The 27,572-nt window shown below is 34.8% G+C and overlaps 3 protein-coding genes across 3 annotated transcripts in view; 1 reads left to right on the top strand and 2 right to left on the bottom strand.

Annotated features, from left to right (window-relative positions):
- Nucleotides 1-573, top strand: part of LOC150095517 (cytochrome P450 3A8-like) — a 47,157-nt gene extending 46,584 nt beyond the window's left edge. The window contains exon 14 of the mRNA XM_090410799.1: nt 440-573. Within this exon, the coding sequence (XP_090266925.1) occupies nt 440-487 (48 nt within the window). The 3' untranslated portion in view covers nt 488-573. The remainder of the gene's footprint in view (nt 1-439) is intronic.
- LOC150095516 (cytochrome P450 3A8-like) lies at nt 185-17,226 on the bottom strand. Its single transcript, XM_090410800.1, has 10 exons — nt 17,115-17,226; nt 15,845-15,933; nt 14,970-15,115; nt 12,856-12,971; nt 9,229-9,355; nt 7,053-7,213; nt 4,423-4,511; nt 3,759-3,902; nt 1,635-1,797; nt 185-538 (listed from the first exon to the last, which is right to left on the bottom strand). Exons 1-10 carry the CDS (start codon nt 17,196-17,198, stop codon nt 434-436), a joined length of 1,224 nt encoding a protein of 407 aa, XP_090266926.1. The 5' UTR covers nt 17,199-17,226; the 3' UTR covers nt 185-433.
- Nucleotides 17,227-18,645: 1,419 nt separating this feature from the next.
- Nucleotides 18,646-26,549, bottom strand: LOC150095515 (cytochrome P450 3A17-like). Its single transcript, XM_090410698.1, has 4 exons — nt 26,421-26,549; nt 24,634-24,730; nt 22,035-22,087; nt 18,646-18,781 (listed from the first exon to the last, which is right to left on the bottom strand). The coding sequence occupies exons 1-4, from the start codon at nt 26,501-26,503 to the stop codon at nt 18,646-18,648; spliced, it is 369 nt and encodes a 122-aa protein (XP_090266824.1). The 5' UTR covers nt 26,504-26,549.
- Nucleotides 26,550-27,572: the final 1,023 nt, after the last annotated feature.

Here is a 27,572-nt window from a genome sequence, read left to right as displayed (position 1 = left end):
AAAGACACGTTCTGATCTAATTGTAGGTTTATGTTATGGAGCGCCATAATATAAAACTGTAGTGCTCCATAACATAAAACTTTCTTATCTCTTTATATTGCAGTTTTATAAATAAATGACTTCGAAATACATTTTTCAAAATTTAAATAATTTACAAAACCAAGAATGACCCTATTTAATTTAAGACTTCATCTCTGTCGAAAATTCCAGTCATTTTTAATACAAAATGAAACACATGATTACAATAAATATTTCAAAACATAGAATGATTAACATTGAAGAGATTCGTTGTTGATACAGTAATAATAATATAATTAGAAATTATATTATTACTGTATGTAATTTATATTACATACAAAAATATATTTAATGTGGTGGACCTTCTGAGTTTCATTAACTGAATCTTTCTTTTGTAACTCGGCGTTTTAAATCATTACAGTGCAGTTTCTTTAGTTGCTGGCACGTCATTTCGAGCTTTCACGGCTAAAGGTACTGCTCTCGGTTGGAGAAGAGGGGAAGTGAAAAATTCCAGAGGAACCTGTGAATGGATGTCAACCTTGTTTAGAAATCTTCATTGCACGTAGAATTGTGAAAATATATTTATTAAAATGTATTTATCAGCTGTTCGTAAAACATAAATATCTTTGTTTGTGATATGAGTTTTTGGCATTGGAATTATTTAATTGATTTTAATTAAGAAACTTCTAAGTTCATGATTATGCTAATAGAACCGTATTCATTCGCGTGTTAAGTTCATCGTTTGTTACGTTTGCGTGAATTTCAACGCATACAAATGGATATTTAATAAATGCAAACAAATGAAGCAATTATTACTACCAGAAGCAAGCATTCTATAACTTGTTCTAGAGCAAAATTAAAAATTAAAATATAATGTTTTTACATGTAGTAAGCACACCGCCGAAGAAAGATTGTTACAAATTCGATTTTAATCGCTGACCAAAGAAACTTTTCTAAGCCGCAGTCGATTTCTGGTATGTGCAGGAAGATTTTTTCCTCCTTGAAATTCGGGATTTTAATTCTTAAAATCCAGGAAATCGACCGAAGAATTCTCACTATTAGAGACAAAAATGTGTAGTGTTAAGGTTAAGGAACACCAGATCGCAGTTGCCATGCTCTTCTTCCCGGATTCCTATTAAAATAACTGATAACCTTAGGACAGCTATTGTAATGGCTAAAGGTAAAGATTGGCTGCCTAACATTCTTCAAATCGTTATTTAAGACTAAACTGTCTGCCACGCTATCTTTGGTAAACAAAAGATATTAAATGATGTGCTGTTAGCATTATTAACAAAATCTAATTGTAAATGCTATTATACACCTTCATTTCTTTTACGCTTTAGTTTTTTTTATTATTACATTTGTATCACTTTACATATTTAAAACCTTTTTTTTCCACTTCCGTTTATTCCCAAAGTTCATGATAAAATCAAACTATCAAAAATACGAACTGACCATGAAATGTGTCCGGTATACAGAATGGTAGTTTAAAATCTCCCTGAAGTCAACAAAATAATTACAGGCAAAATTAAATAACATAAATATCATTTATTAAAGACTATAAAATACTCAATCCGTAAATAGTGAGCGAATAACAAACTATTAATTACACTTACCTCTGTTTCAGAGCTCACAGAGAATCTCATATGGCATAAGATGTTTGCTAGACACAGTTTTGCTTGCAGTAACGCAAATCTCATGGCAATGCAGTGCCTTGGTCCTGCTCCAAATGGTAAATAAGTGAATGGATGTCGTTTGGCTTTGTTTTCGGGTTCAAACCTATAAATGATTTTAGAAAGTAATTTCTACTATTAAAATCAGATTACGGCATTTGATTTCTAATGAATAAGAACAGTTTAAAGTTGCAGTTAGTAAAGGGAAATAACTCTGATTTTAGCATAAGGCTACCTTGTTTTTTGGAAAATTAAAGAGATATATAAAAAATAGTCGACAGGCTGGAGAACTTTTTTCACTGACTATTCGTCATTTGGGTTTAGGATTTTCATTTAGTGTACCAGTGTTTCATTTAAAAATATTCAGGTTATGCGTTTAGTTTGGAAACATATGGGAAAGAATGTGGTTCTAAATGATAGTAGAGGATATGAGAACAGAGCAAAAAAAATCTGTTTCAGAATTATGCAACATTTGTCCGATTAGAACAGTACACTTCCCTATTCTCAAATAAACTGAGAAGTGGAATTGCTCTCATTTCTAGAAGTTTTTTTCGCTGTAATAAAATACTTTATATTACAGTGAGTCAAAATATTTGCTCTGTCATGCTGCACATTGGTCAGATTTCTAAACTTATGGAGTGCGACTTTTATATTGTAGCGATCTGCAGTGAAAGGCGAAGAATATTCATACATTTCCACATGATGGAAGTTTCGCCGAGGAATATGCTTTTTTTTCACTGGATTATGAACACGAACGGATACGTCATTACTGCTTGAGTTGCTCCTGCACCTGCAATGATTTTAGTAGCCTATGTGACGTAATAGCTTCAAAGCAAGTGCGAACAAAAATTTTGGCATTTTTTTTTCAGAAACTTAAGGGGTGGCAATTGGCATATTTTTTTTTTTTTTTTTTGAACGTATTACTCGACATACTCTGTAAACGAATGGATTCTGAGATAATTGTAAAAGATCTGAGTTGGATTCTGGTCGTGACCAGAGATATATTTATATGATGGACTTTTTTTTTCAAGAAGTAACTGTTTTTCATCCCTCATAGGGACAAATCGGCTACAGAGAATTCACACAATTTATGGAGAAAAAAAACACTATTGGTGGCTGGGAACGGCGTTGTATTGATGATTGTTACTGTTGTTGTGCGTACATGGACAATTAAATAGTGGAGACGGTTGGTTGTGTGGAGTGGAGTGCCCTTCCGCGATGAGTCCTTGGACCCTGGAGGTATCATTTTATAATAATGAGGTTTCGGCATGACGACGGATAGCTCACAAGGGAACTATTTACCTTTCCCTTGTGAGCTACACTGGCATGGGTGGAATGTCGACGTTCCTTTTCATTTCCTACCGTGTCAAGATTTAGTTTCAAGATTTTGCTGAAAATTGTCACTGAATGCTAAAAAATGAGCTGAAAGTTTGGTTTTGATATTATTTGATTTCCATTAATTCTCACTGTCTTATTCAAGGTTATCTACTCTCGTACCCATCCTTACCACGTCAACTTATTCTTGGTATCTTTTGAGAATGATGCAGTTAGCACGTTTGGTTCTGCTTCATTTGTTACATCAAAATCGGATGAAGTGCAATTGTGCAAAACATAGTTTTTTATGCAATTAATTGTATTAAATTTTCTGCATTAATTCTATGAAAGAATTCAAGTAAAGGGGCATTAATATTTAAATATTAAATAAAAATATACGTTACATATATTCCAAGAAGTAACTGTTTTCCGTAGCGAACAACACGTGACTGGAATCTGTACTTGGTTTTTATTCCACTGGTATCTCTATTGACCATGGCTGACCGGTACAGTGTGATGTAATGTGCGCGCGCGCGCGTGCGTGTATGTGTGTGTGTGTGTGTGTGCGTGCGCGCGCGTGTGTGTGTGCGTGCCTAATAAGATGTCTAGAAAATGCACACGAATATGATTATATTGTTATGATCACAGTTTAGTTCACTTTCCAAGCATCTAATGAAATTACAAATTTATGTATACAACTATGATGATTCGATAAATATTTTAACCTCTGGAGAAAAAAGTGGATAATCTTACCTTTCTGGGATAAATTTTTCTGGTTCAGGATAGTATTCGGGATCATGATGAATTGCATACACTGGAATACCAACAATCATGCCCTTTGGGAGAACAATTCCAGTGTCTCCTAATTTATAGTCATATTCAACACTTCGTTCTAAACTGCGAAGAAAAAACAATTAATGTAAATAAATTTTATAACTGAAGTTATTCAAAGTTGATATAAGGATTCAGTAATAATGTAAATATTTAATGTATCATTGTCAGGAATTTAATGAAGATGATGCTGGCTACATAAGAAACTGAAGCTGAAACATAAGAAACTGACTACATAAGAAATATGAAAGCATCTGTAAGAGAGAAGAATGAATAATATGAGTAAAACTAAGAGTAATTTGTGTGTCAGCTCTAGCCCGCTAATTAGATGTCTGAAGCAGTTTGAAAAAGTTTCATGTTTGGTCGCTAGAGGAGGATCTGCGAACTATGTAAAATAGATATAAAAGTAAATAAGCCAACAATATAGATATCATGAAATTTATATGAATTTTATGCATTAGGTACAAAATCAGCATTCATATCGGGAAAATCAAATAATAATCATAATACGCACAAAATTTATTTATTAAATAAATTAGAATAATAATAGTTTTACTTTTCATACACAATAGAAAATGAAGAATACCTTAATCCAGGAGGATATAATCTCAGGGTTTCCGAAACAACCAAATCCAAATATTTCATTTTGTTAACTGCCTCATAATTTAATTCTCCCTGGTCGTAAAAGAAAAGAAAGGTTGTTATTGAATTCTAACATTAAGTTATAGTTTCTCATCACTATCATAATTTGTCAACATCTGCACTTTATTCTTTACAAATTCACTTTATGAAAGCATGGACCATGGCTGACCAGTACAAGAAACAAATAACAGTTAAAAAACAGTTAAAGAAACAAATAAAAAATATTTACTCTTTAGATGGATCTTTAATGAGGAAATTTTGCGAATGTATTGAATCTTAGATTATCTTTCTCTTCTTTAGATTATTTTCCTTTTCTTCAATAAAATGGAAAAGGTAAATAATAAGCGGAACGAATTCCTTTTTATCAATCATAGTTGTAGAGTGAGATTGATGGAAGTGGTTTGCGACACTGTTTTACTGCCATTTTTCATAACGACTACAAAAATAAAGTATTTTAACCGAGGTGTAATGTATTTAATTGATTAAATATGGCATAAGATGGTTGAAATGTCAAATTTTCTGGGCATGAAATAGGATCTTAACGTATTAAAATTATGCGGAGTAATTTTATCTGCTTTCAAGCTGTTTAATTTATTAAATGTTTGACAGCACTTTAAAAAAAACATGCAAATCTGACGCAATTAGCTTTTTCCCTATCTAAATATCAAGCAAGGTTTGCTATAAAACAACACAGTTCGGTTTGCTGTCTTAATTTCCATCTACTATTACAGAACGTTTCAAACCAATGCAATGTGTTCCAGACGTTTGCTAAGAGTTCGCCCTCGCTCTATCACGGAGCACTGAAAACAGATTTTTGGTTATAACAGCAAAACCTAATCGACACACCACGGAAGTCATCTTGCAAGTCGGCTCCATTTAAACACAGGTATGCAGATATCCCGACAAACTCTGGCAAGACGTCTGCGACAGGTAGGCCTATATATGCCCGAAGGCTTGCTGTAATCTGCGTCCCTTACTCATCGTACAGCACGTTTCCAATGGTGTTGTAGTCATAAAATTGGACAAGACTTAGTATTTTCTCCGATTCTAGACGTCACTTGATCTGGAGTGAAAGTCGTACTGCTTACCATTCCGAGAATGTTATTGAAAGGGATAGATACGGAAGGGTGTAGGGAGGCATTATGCTTAATGGACGCACCGAGCTACAAGTGTTGGAAAAAGGGTGAACGGTATTGCAACGAAGTTCTTCAACGTCATGTTCGATTGTTCCGTGGTGCCGTAGGCGAATAATTTATATTTATGATTGACAATGCCACAACACATCGTAGACGAGCAGTGGAGATACTTCTGAAGATCAAGGATATTAATCAAATTTTGTGATCAGCAGGCTCCTCTCCTCAAATCACATCCCCATGGAATTTGGGACGCAATAGGAGATGCATTTGCTGCTCGAAATTAGTCCACTCCTCCTTGTTCTGAAAGAGGCCTGAAGTGGCTTGAAGAAGTTTGGTGTTCGGTCTCCAGAACAGCGTTTCCAGACTATACATAAACCAACCAACCAACTCTTCTTCTTCTTCTTCTTCTTCTGCAGCTTCTCCCACTTAAGTGGGGTCACCGTTTGTTATGAGTCTCCTCCACACCTTCCTGTCTTGGGCTGTCACCACATCCAAGTTCTTCATCTTCAAGTCCTCTTCTACCAGCTCCCTCCATCTCTTCTTTGGCCGCCCACGCTTCCGCCTTCCTTGCACATCCATCTGCATGACCCTTCTTCCCACATATTCGTCCTCCCTCCTCATCACATGACCAAACCATCTCAACCTTGCCTCCTGTATTTTCTCTCCTAAGTTCGTAACTTTCACTGTTCCCCTGACATAGTCATTTCTCAGATGATCCTTTCTGGTCACGCCGCACATCCACCTAAGCATTCTCATCTCTGCTACTTCCATCCTGCTAATGTTATTTTTCCTCAGGGCCACAGTTTCTATAGCATATGTCATAGCTGGCCTCACTACTGTCCTATAAATTTTGCCTTTCAGATTGATCGGCACCCTCTTATCACATTACACTCCAGCCATCTCCCTCCAGTTCCTCCAACCTGCTTGTATCCTGCATCCCACTTCCTTCTCACCTCCTCCATCTTCTTCCACTGTCGAACCTAAGTATCTAAAGTCTCTCACCTTCCTGATGACATTTCCTTCCAGCTCCAGGTCTGTCTCCTGGCCACCGCCCACTGCGCAACACATATACTCTGTCATACTTCTGCTCAGAAGTAAGACAGAGTATATGTGTTGGAGTTCTGTTTTTGGTTATTCTTCGCTGTTACCAAAACTTAAACTACATTTTAACATGCCTGATGAAGTATAATCAAATTATAGCCCCATTATAGTTTGTATCATCCAATTATTGTTCATTTTCTAAATCACTTTCTTTGCAATTTAAATGTCCCTGAGAGCGAGAGAGAGAGAGAGAGAGAGAGAGCGAGAGAGAGAGAGAGAGAGAGAGAGAGAGAGAGAGAGAGAGCGAGAGAGAGAGAGAGAGAGAGAGAGAGAGAGAGAGAGAGAGAGAGAGAGAGAGAGAGAGAGAGAGAGAGAGAGAGAGAGACGAGATACGTACGTATTCGTCGAAGATCCTATCCACTTCCTCTATAAGCTTCTCCTGACAGTCCGGATGTAAAGCCAAGTTGTGTGCAGCAAAAGACAACGTAGATGCGGTGGTATCGTATCCAGCAATGAAGAACAGAAAACATTGGGCCACGAGCTCCTCATGAGAAAGTTCTGCAAGTTAATTGAATACTAAAATTAGCTAATAGCTGATATCACTTATGCTATACGAGGTGAGCATGGAAACTGGAATCTACGTATCACAAATAAAATGGTAAACAATGTTATACTACCATTTACTCTTTTAACGGAATTAAAAATAATCTGAACTTAACTTATTTATAATTATACAAAAAAAAACAAATAAAAAAGTAAACCGATAATGATAACATGCATAACACTTTCGAATACGAAAGTGTACAATGCATTTTTGATAATTATAAATCATTCTTCCTTTATTTAAGTTGGAATTATTTGAATTATCCCTATACACACGAGGTGCAAATGATTTGATTTTATCTTTCAAAAAATCCTTAAAGAAAGATTCGATGTAAACATATTTTATATTTCTATAATATTTACAAATGTTATATGACGAAACATTTCGAGATAATTTGTTCTACAAACATAGGAGATCCATTAGAATTTCAGCCACACTAAGAGGTGGCTGAAATCCTAATGTAGATCTAAAGAAAGATATCGTTGAAGATCCTATTCACTTCCTCTATAAGGTCTACTGTACAAACAAAGTTCATTATAAATGCCATGAAAACAATTTTCACTTCGGACTTCCTGTTGCTATTTTAATGTTCATTATGTTTAAAATAATTTTATTAAAATACTCCTGAAACACGAGTATTTTAATCCATGGCCTATACCGCTGTATAAAGCAAGCATGTGAGTCTCTAGAGCATAAATTTGTATAGTGTCAATGATAGGAACGTGGAAAACAAAGGGTTACTATTATATCAGGATGGCATATCAGTTGCCATTCTGTAACTGACAGCATGACTGAAAGTTATCCCTAACATTGAACAGCAGGAGTTTGAATTGTCTATGAGACTTCAGCGAAAAGTATGTAATCAGCTGTAGTCTGATTTTATGGAATGATAGCGGCATGTAAGTGCAATATCAGCTACAGAAGTCAAGAGTACAAACTACAATGGCAGGAAGAACTCCGAGTTTGATTATCTAGAGCATTGATCCAATGCATCCTACATTTTGCCATTTTTCAACACGTCAATGTACGGTGGCATTCTTCAGGTAATGTGACAGTTTGTGGAAACTGCTTTGAAAAGTTTGGTTAGCTTGCACAGAAACCAACAGAACAACTTAGAGGCAAGTTGGAAAACGGAAATACGGACTAGACCGCTGTGTCTCGAAAAGCTGCATGGATTGGTATCAAAAACAGGAAGAGCAATCGAGAATACAACTCATATCACTGTCTGGTAGAGAGTATACCTAGAAAGAAAAAAGTGTGACCAGAGCCACAAGCATGGTTAACTCGCTGTTAAGAATGTAATGAAATGCAGTGCTGTCCTAACATTTATTTCAGCATGGAGTACACCATTTCCAAATTACTGGTTTCAATCAGTGGGTAAGATAGGATTTGGAACGATGAAAGTGGAAGTTAAAATCCATTGATGGAAGAATTTTTTGAAGGGAAAGGCTGAACTTTCACTTATTTATATATGAAAATCTATCATGTTTTTTCTCCAGAAACATATAACATGCGTTATATGTTTCTGGAGAAAAAAGCTTTTCTCCAGAAATTACAGCTTTAAATCAATAAATCAAAAGACAATTTTGATTTATGAAAGAAGTTAAATCCCATCATTCTGTAAGTATTACATCCAACGATCTGTCACCCCCCAAGTAACCTGGCTTATAAACATAATTCAGGTATAGTTGGAACGGTTATAATCATAATTTCAAATCTACTGCATCTACCAGGGCGTTTAATCTCTGGCTGGGTTGACTGTTTTTCAGAATAAAAACCTTGCCATATCGATTGATATGGCAAGGTTTTTATTCTGAAAAACATGTCAACCCAGATCTATCCAACGAAAGGAATTCGTCATGACCTGTACTCATTGTAGAATTACTAAACAAATGTTAAGTTTAGACTTTGAAAGAGTATCCTACTGATGGTGCTAAAAGTTTTTTAAATAGTACAATAAAATTTCTACCTTTGTATTTAGGATCATAATGAAACTTCTGCTTATATTTCTCTGCTTCGGGTTCTGTTTTCTCGACTTCTTCGATCTGTGTTTCCTTCGCTGCTTCCATCATCATCTGAAGGAAGTCATTTTTAGGCTGAAAAAAAATGGCTATGCAGTTTTGCAACTTAGTGATTATTTATTATTTCAGTATTATCTTAACTTTGGCGGTTTTTAGTTAATGCTAATAACATTGGTTCGATGAAATGTACGTCAGGAAAATAGCTTCTGACATTGTATCTATTATAAAGTGTTTGGAGTATAAATTATACTGGAAATTGAAATGTACTGCACATCAGTATGACTGAACTGAGTTGAGGGCATCTCCACTCTTCAACCAACAGGGTGTGCGTTCGAATTCCGCTGTAGGCATGAATCTTTGTGAATGCCATCAGTGCCAGATGAAATCATTACTCAGTTTGAGGCAACCACTCTGCTTTTGAGAAGCCTGAAGTAACTTGAAATATATCCAGATTTAGAAGATTTCGGATTATCTAACCACATCGTTTCATGTGTTGGACTTCCATTAAAAGCCCTTTATAATATACGGAGTTATTTGGACAAAGTTACAAAATGAATGATTCCATAAGGAAAGTGTTTTGTGCCTAGGGGCTCTTCCTTAGAAGAACCTTGTTTCGAAGGTTGGTTGGCATAAAGTAAACGGAAAATTAGTCCTTGTTAGTGATCTAAATAGCAGGGTAGGAAATTAATCTCAGGCAAATGTAGAAATATTTTGAAAAAATTGTGGAAAGAAGAAAACTAATAATAATAGTATCTGCTGGATTTCTGTTCAGGACATGGATTAGTTATTACTAACACCATGTTCCAACATAAAAATGTGCACAAATTGACATGGAAAGATGTAAGAAATAAGAAGAGCATCATTAAATATGCTGTTGATAGCTACACTTTTATGCTGGTTCAAGGTTAAGAGGATAGAGGGGATTTACATTTGGAAATGATCATAACTAAACTTCAAGTAGGATAAAAATAAATATCACACTCAAAAACAGTATGTAATAAAGATTTGAAAAGAATTAAAGTTGAGCAAACGTTGAATTACTTACACAGAAAAGAAAGAGTCATAAAACCAGAATCAATTCTAGCAGTCTCAGCGATAAACTTTGAAGAAAATATTGATTTAGCGAAAGAGGTATGTGGTGAAGTTGTCTACAAGGATAGAAAAATAAGAACACTATGGTGGAAGAAAGAAGTTAATGAACTAGTCAGGGGAAAGAATAAAGTATATAGAAAATTTCTAGCAAGTAAGTGGGAATATGCCCTATGAGAATATAGAAAAACGTAAGAAATTTAAGTGATGTGTAAAAGTAACAAAAGAAAAGTTATGGAAGACTTTAGTAGATTTATCTTCTGTATTCCTACAACTTCTGTCTTCCATAACTTTTCTTTTATATCAGAAAGATGGAAAATTTTTCTGGAGGTTATTGAAAAGCTTAGAAATGAAGGAAACAACCGTGAAAACGAATCGAGGTGACGAAGGTGATATGATAACTGAAACTAAAGGTATTCTGGATATTCTGAGTAATTACATTTATAGACTGATAAATGAAACAAGTTAAATGAAGAAAATATTCAAGAGGAATGTAATCAGCGCTGCCTATCACTACTTTAGTTCGAAAAAGCTATCAAAAGCCTAAAAAGTGAAAAGGTTGCTGGAATACATGACACTTGATTATCAAATATGGTGGTGTGAAACTTGTGGAGTGGCCATAGTTAGGAGGTCGAATTCCAGATGATTAGAGCTCCAGTAGTTCCCAAGTATAAAAAGAGAAATGAAACTCAATGTGAGAATTACAGAGGAATTTCCTTACTGAGTACTCCAGTTAACATAATTTACAAGCGTATTTGAGAGGATGCTAAGAAAACTTTTGTGGAAGCGAAACTTGTAAAAGAAACAAAGTTGGGTTCAAGATCTGTACTGTATTGTACGCCTGCAGATGCGAGACCTTTCGACATTTCTGCGCATCTCAGAAGAAGGAGCATCCATTCCGATGTTAGGGTAATCAATAAATCGAAAGACAATTATGATTTATGAAAGAGTTAAAATAATCCATTTCGTCTTGCGGGATGAATTGTTTATTATTACACGTCGGAAAAATAACTTTTGTTTTATGAACATTGAAGTTTTTAAAGTGGCAACTAGTTTGCTTGTGTAACAGTTGGAAAATGTTTATGTTTATGCACGTGATTTCGCGTATTGGTAATGTATTCGTACATCGCCTTATTCATTTCTCCCTTTCAACATGAAGTGACTCTTCTTGTCACAGAGACAGTATTCGGGCAGTATGTGATCGGGCAGTATTGAAGTTATGTAGATTGAAAAAGACATACGAAAAGATGCCAACAGAAGAGCTATTCAGAATGCTACAATGGATTATATGGTATCCATGTACATCATACAGAGCAATATACATTCTACGTTTAAATTATAAATCACCAGTTAGAAATGAAGGAAATGAGAAAGATGATTACATGTAAGACAAGAATGTAAGACTATCTGCACTCTTATCCACCATTTATAGGGATCATATTATGAAAGAAAGTAGCATTAAAATCTCATATCAAAATCGGAAATAGCAAACTTAGCTCTTTGCTTTATTCAGATGATAATGTAGTAAACAAATCTAGTGCAAATCTCAGGATTCATTAACTAATTCGAATAACAGGTGTGATAAATTTGGTATGAAAATTAGCAGTAAAAATTCCCACACTATGAAAGGAAGCAGAAACAGATTGAAAGCCAAACGGCTATTTTTCTGGCAACCTTAATAATAATGAAGGGGATACAAATCCTTTGTTGTTTAACTGCCAGTAAGCGAAACTCTAAGATCTATGAGTTTTACTGAAAAACTAACGGCAAATCCAAGTGTAAGTAACCACTTGGTAGTACAACACCAAGGCAACTCGAAGCAAAGGTGGAAGCAGAAACACTGAACACATCAATTGCATTCTGAATGAAGCGCCTATAGAACAAGCGAAATATTTAGAAACAATATATTAAAAATTGTATATAAAATATTAAATTTGAAGATAATATTCAAGAAGAACAGCAAAGAAGAGAATATCCTTGCTCCTACGATTCGTATTATAAATTTAGTGAAGTATTAAGCAATGAAATACAAAATTAAATAAAAAAAAACTCCGTTACCCCCTGATAATTTTCGTGACTCGATTCCAGTCACTGACTATTAGAGTAAAATTTTGTTGTCTTTTATAAGCTAATTTCAATCAGGTCCAATCTCGGTTTAGCTTCAAAATAACAGAAAGCATCGTTTGACAACGATAACTGTGAAATATGCGAAAAACTCAGTAACACTGGGAAGTGTGGCAGATGCACCACGCGTCATTGTACAAAGCGCTGATATTAAAATAGAGAAGTCCATGTCAGGAGTTCTTTGAGAGTTAGCAAAGGTTACAAGAATTTTACTAGAAATTTCCTTTGAAAGAACTTAAACAAATGATATTGAAAAGAGTCGGATTTTGACTATTTAATACAAAACTTGACTTAAATTAGGAATCTTCAATCTTAAACAAGTAATGTCTTCTTCATGCACGTAATTTAATTTTGACATTTACCTTGATTTGTTGTTTCCTGCTATCCATCATTTGTAAGACTATGTCCCGATAGAAGTTGATTATTTTTACCGAGAAAAAAGACAGGCGAAGTATCTTTGCAACCAATGGGAACAGAACTAATGGGAAAAATAAAATTTGCAATTAATGGGCATTATATTCTTGATAAATCCACTCTCTTGTAATATGGAAATTTCAATAAAATTTAAACAATAAAATGCAATTAAATGTAAATATTTTTAAAGTTATCATATTCAATCTTTCATATTTCAAAACCATTTTCATTCAATTCTCTGTTGATAAAATTTTTAAACGTTTACAAATTGTTGGCTGTGATCTGAAACCATACGAAAACCTAAATACTCTAAATTATTTTTCTTAAGGGCGATTGATTGCTCATTGCCTTGATTGTAATTATTGACGAAAAAAGGTCTAAAAGTCTCCATCTTGCCATCAGAAACTAGTAAACGGACCAATGTTTGTGACGGAATATTTTAAAGTATCGAGAGTGTCTACGAGAATAACTTGCAAACCTCTAGAAGTTTGTGAATAACAGAAATAGGTTAATCAAAAGTATTAATAAGTAGCAAATAGTAATAAACTCAAAAAAATACAGTAGCGAACAAATTGATCCGAACACACATTTAAAAAAAATTCTCCAACTTTACCTAATAATTTATATTCCTAACAAATTCATTAATTCGCTTAGGAATGGACTTTACCAACGTGGAAAACATTTTTCTTATTTCTGCATCTCGAAACCATACTTTTATAATGGAGTGCATTGAGTTATCCTTTGTAGCACAATTTCATTTCCCAAGTCTGTTTTTTACGATGACGCATAAATTTTCTATTGAGTGAATGTCAGAAGAATTACCTGGCCACTGAAGTAATTGGATATGTGATTTTTAAGAAAATCGTTTTGAACATGGAGTGAGATTTTGTTGGAAGATGAGTGTCTTTCTGTATCTGTGGGACCACTCTTCCTCAAATATTGTTATGTATTGGTCCAACAAGCACAAGTGATCCTGAACTGTTGTGTGCAAAACAACCCCAGAACATCTTTTTAGCTGGGTGTTTAGGAGCTTGTTGAACGTGGGCAGGAGAAGTCTTTACAGCTGCCGATTTGCGAACATTGGATAAAGAAATGGCTCTCATCTGAGAATACGACCTTCTTCCACTTCTCAAAGGTCCAATCTTTGTATACTTTTGCCCACTGGAGACTTTTTTTTTTGCATAGTCTTTCTCAACAGTTTCTTCTTTTTTGGTCTGTGGGTAGTCCTCCCTGCTTCCAACAATCTTCGACGGACTGTCATGTCAGAAACATTAATCTTACTATTGCCATGTCTCTATTTATGTCTGCAGCAGACAATCTTGGATTCAATTTGCTTTTCTCCCACATTTTATTTTCTGTCAGAAGAAAAGGTACCTGCCTCTCTAAACCACTTTAACACTTTCATTGCCAAGCTGAAAATTGAAATTTCGTGTGGTGGCCAAATTTTTTTTTATTTTTTATTTAGTTAGCGACGTCTACGCGATAACGCGTGATCGGCCGTTTGGTGAGAACTCGCATCACGCGTATCGTTCATTGCCAAGCTGAAAATTGGAATTTCGTGTGGTGGCCAAATTTTTTTTATTTTTTTATTTAGTTAGCGACGTCAACGCAATAACGCGTGATCGGCGTTTGGTGAGAACTCGCATCGCGCGATATCGCGTGATTGGCAATGAACATGTTAAAATTGTATTAACAGTACCCAAATGAACATTAGACTCACTGACAATTTTTCTTTGAATCACGGATGTGCTGAGAAAGAGTACATATTTTTGAACGCTTTCTTGGAGATGAATCCATTTTATACCTACAAAAGATGAACAAATCAATACTAATATCAACTTATTTACGCTATTAAAAACGCAAAACATTGTTAATTAATATTGTTAAAACACACAGCCCTCAACCAAAATAGTGAACTAAAACCGAAACTAGAGCGAAACAAAAACTTGACGAATATTTGGCTTGTTAGGATTAATTTGTTCGTTACTTTATAAATATTGAGCTTAAGCTTATGATATCGAAAATCAAGCGGTTGACACTAAGAAAAGTTATAAATTCTTACAAGAAATTATGAAATATGGAGGAATATCTCTACTGAATATTTGCCTCGCATTTGCGACCACTGGGTTGTTAGGGTCATTGTGAGAGTCGATTTTTACTCCAAAAGCGCTACTGCATATGACATCCATTATAAATGCTCCGAATAATCTGAAAAAAAAAAGATTGAAAGAAAGTAAGAAAGTTTTAGTAAATAAATTAATAAACACATTTAAAAACATGAATACTGAAATACTGAATTACGGTGGACGTGTTAGTAAATACGATTATAGTTAGGCAGTTACACAATTACTCAAACATCAATTTGACCGCCCGATTACAGAGCAGAGGTCATACTGATTACAGTATAATCTCTGCAATGAACAAACCCGGGCATCATTTGGTATGATGTATTGATCGTATTCAGCAATTCTTCCATGGACAAAGGTTAATGGATGGATGTTTTTCAGTACATTGACACAATCCTGAACCGCTGTGGATACTGTAAAATCTCAGCTGCACAGAATCCCTTTTCAGCAGTTTTTCTTTTGCTTCTTTCTCTTTTTGTCACTTTATGCAGCTGCCTTTCTTGCCTGAGTTTCACATTGTGAAACCCAAAGAAATAATCTATGGTTTATAACGACATCCAAGATGAACTGGAATCCTCCACTAATTGTGCTATAGTCGCACCTTATTGTTGACTACTATGGCAACCTATAACTGCCATTATTCAGTATTCTACAGCAGCCATTAAGAAAATGTGTTTTTTGTCTTTATTAATTTCACACGGTAATTTTGAAACATAATCGGTTCCAGAACCTATACTATATTCATGTTGAATAATGTGTATTCATAATATATAGTCAAAAATAACAAAGGGAATATGGTACTTTTACTTACCTCTTGCAATCTACTGACTTCCCTTTCTTTTCCGCTTCCAAGAAATTCTGTACTAAGGTGTCGCCACATTCGTTAATAATTAAAACCATCTGAATGAAGAAATTAGTTTGTAAGTGAAATCTTTTAGACTGAATGAGTTTATTTATACTAGACGATTACAGTTTTAGAATTATTTAAAAAATTCGGACTTTAAAATGTTTATTATAAATTGATTTATAATTGCATTACCATTACGTACATATCTAATTAAATTATTTGGTATACGTTATCGTTTAACAATATATAGTTTAACATATTTACACTACAGCAAATGGCATCTGTAATACTGCAAAAGGCATAAAATATAGCCATAATTTATTCACTATATTACAAATATTCCCGCCTAAAACGAAAGTCGAACCCAGATCTTACCAACAAAAGGATACTAGCTAGTAAATTAGGGACTTAGACCTTTGATTATAGAAATTTATTTATGAAGGATAATTGATTATTTGATCCATCAATAAGATGTATGAAATGGTGCAAAAGCAGTTGTTAGTTTTAATTACGGCTGAAGCAACTAAATATGTGTGTGTGTGTGTGTGTGTGTGTGTGTGTGTGTGTGTGTGTGTGTGTGTGGTTCAAAGCAAGAATTACGCAGACTCAGCCCATGTTCCCTCCTAAACGATATTTCTCCTACCAGGATATATGCCGCAATCACAGTATGAGTTACTTGGATATGTTAAATCAGGTCATACCTTGAACTAAACTAGACGATGTTGACCCATATTGGTTCTAGTGTTGCGATACTTCTAAGAATTTTTACCTTTCTATGCTGGATCAGAGGGAACCCACTAAATTGCAACATTCTAATTATTTGGAGATATTTTCTGTGGTGATATTTAAAAAACTGAATATTTTTAAATAAAGCATTAAGGCGAAAGGGTTATATAATCGCATAACCCTGTGTGGAGACCAAACAAGGTAATTTTGAAGCCAGAACACTGCATGCCTACATTAAAGCTGTTATTTTTTCAGATATTCGAACTGTTTATCTTGTTTCATTTTGGCGTTTTGTGTAGATGTCTTTTGTCTATTTTAAAGTTATCCTATATCCATAATTAGTTTACTGATTAGAGATTCAATTCGTATCGACAACGCCTTTTCATTTTACTGCATCCCCCCCAATGGACTATTTCTATCATAAACTTTATTAATAGTCTACCTGATAGCTTAAGAATGCATGATTATTTCCAAATATTCGAAATTATGAATATACAATATTAATTACCTTTTTCATCTTCCCCGTTGTAAATGTCGGGCTTATGATAGTTCGTATTCTTTTCCATTCTTCTCCTTCTTGCATTGACAGCATTTTATCTGCTATTGGATTCCCAAGCGAAACATGCTGAAAACCAGTAACACTTATTAAAAAAGATAATGAATTATTCTGCAACTGATATAATCCTTAAATATAACAGAATATAACAGGAAAGTTGCAGTATACTGCACAATAATGGTTTTGAAAATAATGCAATAGAACATTTTTATCTGAAGGTCTTTATTTTGATAAATGTATACATCGGCTTTGTATTTTTTATGTGATTCCAACATATGAAAGTTGTAAACCTACAACACATCGTAAAACAGACGTATAGTGCATTGTAAACTAAACCAATAGTGTCGCTGAAAAACATAGATTTGGGTAGAAAGAAAATTGGTTTCAAGTGTCTTTAATCGGGAACTGACGTTGACATTGCTTTTTCAGGGATACAAAGACTGAAATAGCATACCATATCAATTAATATTTTCAAATGTCTCTATTTTTCTTTGCCTGTTCATTATGACAGGTAACTGCAATTTTCTTTGTTTGTCAATGAGAGTGTCATTTCTTTGTTTTCCAAACATCTTGAGAGATTTAAAAATGATTGAACATGTTATTGGGAGCGCTCATGTTTTTGCACTGCTGCTGTTAAATCGCTAAGATCAGAATATCCATGCTTATTCCAAACGCCTTTCTCTCAAGGTCAACAAAACCGTCTTGACTGCGCTTCACATCCAGTTAATCATTTTACCGTACTGTATTGAGAAATAGAGAAGTGTCTCATATAATCAGTTTTTGCATCTTTGTGCATGCTCTGTAAATTTGGAAGAGGAGGACGAGACTTATCTCCTTCGAGTACAGTCATACAATCCACAAAAGTTCTGGCAGAAAACGGAATATTTTCAGTAGATCGTCAACAGTGTAAATATGAGCAAAAAGTTATAAATTTATTGAAAATTATATATAAAAACTTGCCTACCACTTCAGTTCACACTTCACTTACGCAAAACAGATGAAATTCAAAAAACAGCAATTCATGACAGCGTTCAATTGGAATGATTGATATAATAACCAATCACAGCCTCTAGGTGCTATTGTCTCAGAGCTCACCCTGCCTCGCCTTCTCAGTGGTTTAAAACTACTAGAACGCAAAAGAATTTGACCAGCTACGCCCTCTTTACATCTTTTCAAAGGGTTCAAAGGTGTATGCATTTTGAACGCACACCCGAGCTATTAACGCGAATGTGATGCAATGTTTACGCGTTGAAAGTGCCCTCTTCATGAAGTACTAATGCTCTCTTCATGAGGGCAATGAAGCATTAGTATTTTGTGTTTAACTTTAGGAATTACTCGAAGCTAGGAAACAATTAGGGGAGTCTTAACGGGAATAAATGTAAAAATATAATATCAGAAATACTGATATTTTGTGGATGAGCACCCGCACACCTAGCACACCAGGAATATCCCCCCCCACACTTTTATATTATATTATATTATTTCAACTGTTGGTGTAACGAATGTTACTTGTAACGTGAGGGGATACATGGACGTTTGTCATTCGACGTTTGACCAAAATCTGTTTAATGAGGTCAGGTTCGGCCAGTATAAGACTCGGATTTCTACCTTCGTATGTCCTGTTGAACAAAATTATACAATTGTTCTGCATCAAACAAGAATTTAAAAACTTAAAATTTATCAAAATAATAATCTTTTTCTGCGATTGTTGTGACATTATATATAAATTTGGAAACCAAATAAATTAATGATGTAGTTAGAGAACACTATCCCACTTTTGTCCCGAGAAGTCTCCGAACCACAAGACTACCTTTCAGAGTATTAACATTTTTGAAGAAGTTCTCGGCTTCCTGCTCACTGGAAAACTATTTGGTAAACATCACAATTTTCTTTATTTTTTACCTCCCAATTCATACAGGGATCTGAAAGAAACATGCTACAAATAACTTAAAATGAAGCGTGTGAAAGCGCTTTCTGCTGGCCAGTTTGCCTGTCTTGAGAGATGAAAAAATCCGAGTTTGGGGTAAGAAAAATCATTCTTCTTCTGTATAAGATTGCCCACATCTTCAGATGGAGAAGCTCATATAAAAGTCCTTTGCATCACTGATGGGATTCGAGCCCATGTCTTTCCAGTCAAAGGGCATCTTCAATGCTCACTGAGCTATGGAGGACACATAATAAATGGATATCTTTCATTCGCTCATCAAAGTCCTAGTCAGCCAGTGCAGAACTCAAGGCTGTGAACTGCCTAAGAGTATATAGACATTGTGATATCTGTACTTAGGGTAAAGCGAGAAATGAGTCCAGGAGAAATAGAAAAACAGCTCACATGCTTCTGAACACCACAGCTCTGACCGCCATGTCCTCATTTCGGGAATATCCGATGATACAGAAACAGGAGAATGAAGCATAATGGTGTGGTATAATTAGTGGAAATGACCGCCACTGTTTCTACACTTTCATCTAATCATGTACGAATACAGGAAGCTACTGCTCAACATCCATATATTGTTAAGCTTCAGATTCACCGAATCAAATCAACGTCTCATGCATTCTATACTTCTGTCTTTAAGAACAATCTTCCCCATACCGTTTTTCCCAATGAATACATCTTCATATTCCTCAAGAAACATATTAATCGATTCCTTTTTTCTCTCTGATCACTTTCCTGCAAATAGCACTGTCGTGTTAGTGTTATGGGCATGAGGCCACTCATCTGCGAGGTTAATAAGAAAGTACAAAAAAATTCTTCGAGGAGCTTATCGTAATTATACAAACGATTTTGCATTTGTTTTCTCATGAAAGGTACTGCGATTTCTTCTTCTTCTTCTACTTCTTCAATAATACTCTAGGAATGCTATCTTGAGAAGGACACCCAGGATGAAAACACTGCCGATAAAATCACGAAATCTACCAATACTTAATCAGAAGAAACTAAGCATATGTAACCGTCCTATTTTTCATCCTACTTCAAAATATGGTATCACACAATATCTAAGAAAATTTGTGGTAAGATTTGTACTGATTTAAAATCTAGTTAAATTTTATCTCTAATAAACAATTTTTAGCAAGTGTTTTTTTTCTTTCAGTAATTTATAAAAATAATAAGTGTGTTCTCTCAAATGACGAATAATGCGAAATGCGAAATGGGATAAGCGACTTGCATTTTATCGAGCTAATGACCTCATGAATTGAAGGAGCAAGTAATGGATGAGACGCCAAGGAGCTTCATACAGACGAAAGACTAAATATAGCTAACGGCAATTGGTGAAATGGCAATTGTTTCTTTTGTTCCGTGCGCAACTGCAACCAATTTATTTTATAAAGAAATTGGTTGCAGTTTGTAAAAGAAATTTCTTTGTAAAGACCGAATGAAATTAAAAAAGTTTCCCAAGATTTTTCACTCAGGGCCTCATGAATGTATTCCTCATATTTTATATAACTCTACTAATGAATTATCATCTATAAAACGGACATCTCACTTTGAAATATGTGAACACACCTTAGTAGGTTTGGTGTTTATATTTTCAGCATAAATAACTGGTGCCTTTGTCATAAGAGAACGTTCCTGATACATGATGCTAGACTGCAGAAGAAAGACCGCTATTACGCCTTTGATTCTTGTTATCGGCTACAGAAACTTCAATGCTTTTTTAATTTTTATTCAACCGGTTCCCGAGTTACTCTAGACGCAGACAAGAATTTTTTACTCCCAGAAATTCTGGGAGTAAAAAAAGAGAAAACTCCACAACAGAGAAAAATCGACCTTAGAACTCGCACTATTTCAGACAACAATACAAGTTAGTAGGATTCAGGATCTCTTGAATGCGCCAGTTGTTTGCCCCATTCTCATCCCGAGGCCTTCAAAATTCACCAGTAAACTATTGTTAATGCTCAGAGTCAAAAATGGTTTTCCATGATTGCGTTTATGAAGCTATTGCTGAGACTGCTGGAGCTGTCTTCATCATTAACAGTATTGCTGTAACTGAAATTTACCTTTTTTATTTGTCATCATCATAAGGTCTCAAGGAAAACTAAGAAGATTTTTCTGTCTCGGGTAATTATAGAGAGTATAATGACCTGTGAATGTAATGTGAGTGCTGGACTCTCACTAACAACCAAAGAACAAAAGTAGAAGTTATGGAGATGAATTACTTCAGAAGAAGTATGAGAACCAACTGTACGGATCGTATGAGGAATGCATGTATTCGAACAGAGATGGAAGCTGAAGACTCCTCTTTATAACAGAAGATAGAGATACATATTCGAAATGGTACCGATACATCCAGAAGGACGATCTCCATTATTACTTATGAATTTATCACCCCCACCCCTGGAAGGAGAAAAATAGGAAAACCAAGGACTAGGTGCAGAGGAACAATTGTGAGATTTGTGGAGAAAAGAGGATTGGGATAAGCGTTGGATAAATTATGGAGAACGGAATTATTCATTATCTCATTGGAAAGTCTGCTAAAAGCAAGTATTTGACATCATTAAATACAAAAAAAATCTAATATAACATATTACACAGAATGCCGTAGTATTCCAAGCAGTGTGCCGCAGTAATGATCTCTAGTTCCAAGTTTAGATTACAATAAGTTTAACGATAATGTTTTGCAAATTTCCATAAATATTGGTTGCACTTTATTTACAAAAATCTCTGCAAGTCTTGAAGGAGAGGAAAAATTCTTCATTGGATTTGCGCAAATATCCAGAAATCTTGAATATACAAATTTCGACTGTTCGTGTTGTAGACTTAAAAACTCCTGATTTATTGAAGGTTATTGAATTTATTGAAGGTTATTCAGGGTCATTGATTATATATTACAGATTCTCTTTTATGAAATCAACTTAATCAAATTATATCCTTACCCATACATCTTTCCGTATTTCCGGTACAATGTCAGTTGTACAGTATGAAGTTGCTACAAAAATAAATAAAAAAAAAAACATCTCTTAGTATAAACAGTGCATCATGATTTTCAAAATTTGATCCCACTGATGATATTAATAAAATATAAAAGTATTTCATTATAGCTAGATTATAATCAAATTAGATGCAATCAATGATATCGTATTCAATCTAGTGCTTTAGATGAATAGGCAAATAAACGTGCAACAGTTTTGTGGTTGCAGAAATATTCTCAGTTTTCAAAGAAGTGCATGAACTTACACCATAGCGATCACAAGGTAAATAAGTGTAAGACAGTTTAAGACAGAACTGCCTGTCTGTGTGCAAAAAGAAAGAAAGAAGGAACCCATGTTTTTGATGAAATGATGGTTGTAATCCCAAGGATTACAACCATAGGTCGAAGAATTGGGTAAGAACACCCTTATGTCTTCTTACCCAGTTCTACCGCCTTGAAGTGAAAATGTCAGAAGCAACCATTGGAGTTTATTTGAACCTTTATGTAGACTGAATCCACTGCTGGATGTTGACAATTACATCCGCTGTGCATCGAATCTGTTCTAGTGATCACAGAATTAACTAATGCGCTTCCTGATGAGGGAAAACTTGACTGTTTGGATTTTCCCATCAATATTCTCATTTTTTGACAAAACTGAAACGAGTGCAATGAGACGATAGCTTTAGGGCTGCATTTTAGCTCGTTCCATTGTATTGCATTAAATATGGGCGAATTTTAATCCTGTAAGCTGGAGATTTTGGAGGGATTGGAAAGATTATAAAGATGATATAGCACGGGTATGCGTTTTTGAGCAGCCATCTCAAAACTGGGGAATGCCAATGGGATCAGAAGATTTGTGCATATCCAGGTCATTCACCATTCTTCTGATGGTATGCAGCTACACAAGGTATTACGCAAACCACGTTTATATGATTGTGTGCAGCCATTTAATTCCTTATTTAATATCGAACTGAAGATGATATTATGTAGAACAAACTAAACATTAAATTATATGATATCAAATTGTAAGGTAGCATGAGGATTACTTGATAGCATGATATTAAACTGAATATCTCCTCATGATATATGACTTCACTTCGTTAATAATATTAATGAAGGTATTAAGAGATTTACTTCAGAGATCCCTCTTTACATCCTAGGCCACCTGCAAATGCCCATAGAGGGCGCACCACCTAGACAGGACTTTAGTTTCACTTTGTATTGTATTTGTTTGTGTTGTTGTTACATAAAAATTTTGTAATTCCCGAAGATGTCTCTGTGATGAATACGAAATATTGGAAGTATTAAAATTAGTTTTAATTCTTTCTCAGTAATGTTAATATTCCATTAAACCTCCAACATGAATTCTTCACGGCACTTAAGCATCAACACACGTAAGAGATTTACTTCATGTTGAGAATCCTCCAACCGGCCATGACGTCTTTAGACGTTCAGCTAAATCTGGATACGAAGCTCTAACACCCATTGAATAACATGGATAAGAAGTGCAATTTGGTGTCATTATTTCATCCACATCGGCCGGTAAGGAGGTTCATTCATATTAATCTATCACATCAATGAGGTTAATACCTTCTATGGTGTTAAAAAGACTTCCAATTAAACTTCTAGTTCTCCTATTAGCTCTCCATTCAAGCTAATAATCGCATTTTTCTTTCTGTTAGGCAGCATATAGCTAAGGTGGATTTAACTAACCAGTTTAAATTGCTTTTATATTTCTTTAAGTTACCTATACTAACAGGTTCATTTCCTAATTCAAAACAAACTGCTCAGTGATTAAAGGAAACTTACCATCGAATATGTCCTCTTAATTTCATTTACTTCACCGCAAGATATTTAGAAGCCTTAATACTAAATTTCATTTAGTACGTGATTCATCGGAGAAAAGTCTCAATTCGGTGAAAATCATATTACCGCTTATTGACCTATTGTGATAGTTGTCTAGGAACTATTGTTGATTAAATTTATTAATTTAACGGAGATAATATTTTCCAAGTATAGATTCCAGTCTGCTTAAACACATTTTTTTTTTTAATTTTAAGTGTGAATGTTTAAACTGAAGTCCGATGGTGAACATTTTATTAGTAATGATGAGCGAGGAACGTAACTCATGAAGTGCCATTGTTGGTTGCTTGTTTCTCTGACTGATGTCTCTATTGGCAACAAAAAATTCATTTCGCTTTACTTGCTACTAAACTAGCCTGTTCAAGCCAGCTAACTTATCCATCTGTAGAAAATACAGCAGAAAATAGTGTCGTTATTTGGAGAGTGAGATTATATTCAATAGTTTTCTAATCTATTCCTGTAGAAAAGGAAATACCTTAATAATAGTCTGAAGATTAGACAGATAACTTCGACGTCTAGTTTTTAGATAATTAAATTAATGGACACGTATTGGTAGTTCATCATTTGAACTGTAAATTTCCTACATTTACTGTTTTCCAGTACGAATTATTATCATATTCTATTTTATTATTTGTGTTCGAATTTTTCCTGTGATTCAAAGTTAAACTACAAAATTTTCATGAAAACATCAAACATTTTACCTTTCCAAATATTTCAAGAAATGTCCCAAATAGTGGATAGGGTTTCAGACATGGAACACCTCTTGATTGCCAAAAGTTATGACTCTTGGTAAGATAACTGAAATAAAATAAAAAAATTAGGTAGGTAGATAAATAAAATGATCGTTTCTGCATTTATTATCACAGAAAATTCGCGTACGCAGTGTAATACAGTAGGCTACATGTCTACGAAATATTCACCACTATGATTGCGATATTATCAACTATGGCCATGAATGCAAAGCGTATTATTAGCTAGAGATGCAGTAAGGTATCTTGGTGTATGAGAGATGACAAATAATGCTCCAATAGTACACGCTCAAAGCTGTTGTCAAGGTAAGTAGGATCTCTACTTTGAAGATATCATTGTTTCAGTGATCTCCTCTCACATACTCTTCAACGTGTTACAGTGGACTGTATAAATACTATTATCTAACTATTCTGATCTCCACAGCTGCAGCTGTGTGACAATAGCCAATGCACGTTCCATCGTAAAGAGGGAAAGTCTATACAGGAAGGAAAACATACGGCAAGCGGATGTTTTTCATCGATATCAGCTAAAGATTAAGCTTAGAAAATCACATATAAAATGATCCAAGTGTAGCAGATGAAGGAAATTAGCTGCAGTTTAGAACTGCTGCTGTACAAATATTATTTTTTATATAATTAGTGGCATGGCTGTTGCTTCTGTATAGCACTGATGAAATTGCATTCTGAATTTTGATTCTGATAAAGTAAAACAGCAATATCAGCTATGTAGCCGCTTTCAAATTGTGTTTTATCTGCTACTTCAGTACTTGGCTAACTTTTATTATATAACATTTTGTTTTAATGAGATCTCAATTATTTTTTAAAGATCAAGTAGGAAACCACTCAGAGGAATGAACTCAGTTGAGTCATGCAAGTTGCAGAGGATGCCTGCAGCATTTTTAGCATTTATTCTCTCCCTTCATTTTGCTCCGGTTGTGCGGATATTGTTAAGAAATTAACAGAAGAAAACTATGTTCTAAATTTGGTAGAAAACATTTGAACAACGCGAGCAATCTGCTTGATCTGTTGATTAAGCAGATTGGTCCCTGACAATCCCACTTCATCTTAGTCTGAGTGGTTGAATTTTACAAAGGACTTTAAGCAAAGTGCAATTCCCAGTTTTGTAGAAATCTGTTGAGCGGTGCGAACCATGCAGATGTATGCCATAGAAGCAGTCTTTTTAGAGTTCCCCTTTTACTGATAACATTGAAAATTTCAGAGGAAACTACGTAGCAATAAGTACAATCCAACTTGGTTGGAACAGGTTGAATGCAGGAGCTTCAGTTGGTGGTTGTTAGGAATCACTGTCGAAGTAGATCAGGCTATGAGTGTTATGCCTGCAAATCGCGTGTGTTCTTCTGGTTTGCATGTCTTGTAGGATTAAGCAACAACAACAACAACAACAACAAAAAAAAAAAAAAACTCTGAGCTTTGGAAAGGAAAAACCTTTCCAAAGGTTTTTCCTTTCCAAAGCTCAGAGTTTTTTTTAGAGTTAAAGGGTCGTTGATATTACGAAGATTGTCATCTGCAGGAGCAGAGACCGCGCAACTTCCCTTCTCATTTTTATATTATTATTAATCTTCTTCTTATTATTCTTATTTCATATCTGTTTATATTATGATTCTAGAGGTTGAGAGAAATTAAAGGTGTCGCTGGATTTTACTTTACTTAATAGCAACATATATTTTACATTAGTGGAACACGGAGAATTAATTGCGAAATAGAAAACTTTTACTTACAAGTATGACGCAATCAGAGTCACCAGCTGAACCACCCCTGCATATAAAAGCCAGTTTGGAATGCTAATTTCGAATATCTCCATTGCGTTGCTGTGAACTGTTAACAGTCCTTCACCACCAAAACAGATATCAAGTTAATGCTTTGCCACATGTGACAGCGGTAGCGTATCATTTGTGCACGTAATACATGCAGCGTTTTCGTGAGATCTCAATATGAGTGACGTCATTTCGTACAACTCTAGATGCATGACGACATCCTGGTTAAGGAATATTGCATCACATCCCTTTTTTATGTACCCATTAGGAAATTTGGAACAGTGGTTGTCAGTAACAAACACCGAGTTGCATGCTACTACTTTTGTTTACTATTCTAAACCAGATAAATGAAAAATATTGAGAGCTTTGGATTGTAATCCTCAGGGAGCAATCAGAAGAAACAATAATCGACTTTTTAACCTCAAATTTCCTTAAATTAAATGTTACATGTTGCGCTGTTATCGACTGGTGAATATTGAGGTGGTGTAGACGGATGAATGGGATGGAGAAAACATCACAATATATAACATCATAAATAATCAACTGCGCAATCTTGGAATTTAGCGTAAGAAATAGCAGAAGAAAGCTTTGTTTGTGGCTATAAAATAATCTTAAATATCTCCTATCTAAAATTCAAAAGCAGAAAGAAAAGACAGGAAATTACATCTGATTTCGTTTCGTTTCCATAACTACTATACGTTATTTAACGAAGCATTTAAAGCAACTGCGAGTTTCAGAAAACAAAACTTTTTTGTTTTTTCATTCAGGTATGAAGAGACAATTTTCAAGTGCATAATACCTGAATAACTGAGAGTCGCTGATAGTTGTTAGTTGACAGCTGCTAGTTATTCACAGAAAGAAGAACCAATACCCAAGGTTACCTCAGTAGAGAGAGAGAGAGAGAGAGAGAGAGAGAGAGCGAAGTCAAGGTCACTTCAGCAAAAAGTATCCTGTAACATGTGTTGTGAACAAGTTGCGTGTGTAGATGAGCCTTTACTGCTAAAGATGCATATTAAGGCTACGCTATCCACTGCTATATGCGAAATCATCTGGAAAACAGCCAGGAAGTAACAGAATAATGCTGTCCACGATGTCGCGAAAAAATAAAAAAGTGAC

This window comes from Typopeltis vanoorti, chromosome 20 (assembly GCF_054136105.1).
Source record: "Typopeltis vanoorti isolate ZY-2024b chromosome 20, IOZ_Tvanoo_1.0, whole genome shotgun sequence".
NCBI lineage: Eukaryota > Metazoa > Arthropoda > Arachnida > Uropygi > Thelyphonidae > Typopeltis > Typopeltis vanoorti.
Note: the sequence above shows the minus strand (reverse complement) of the source record. Positions and strands in the feature narration are given on the sequence as shown.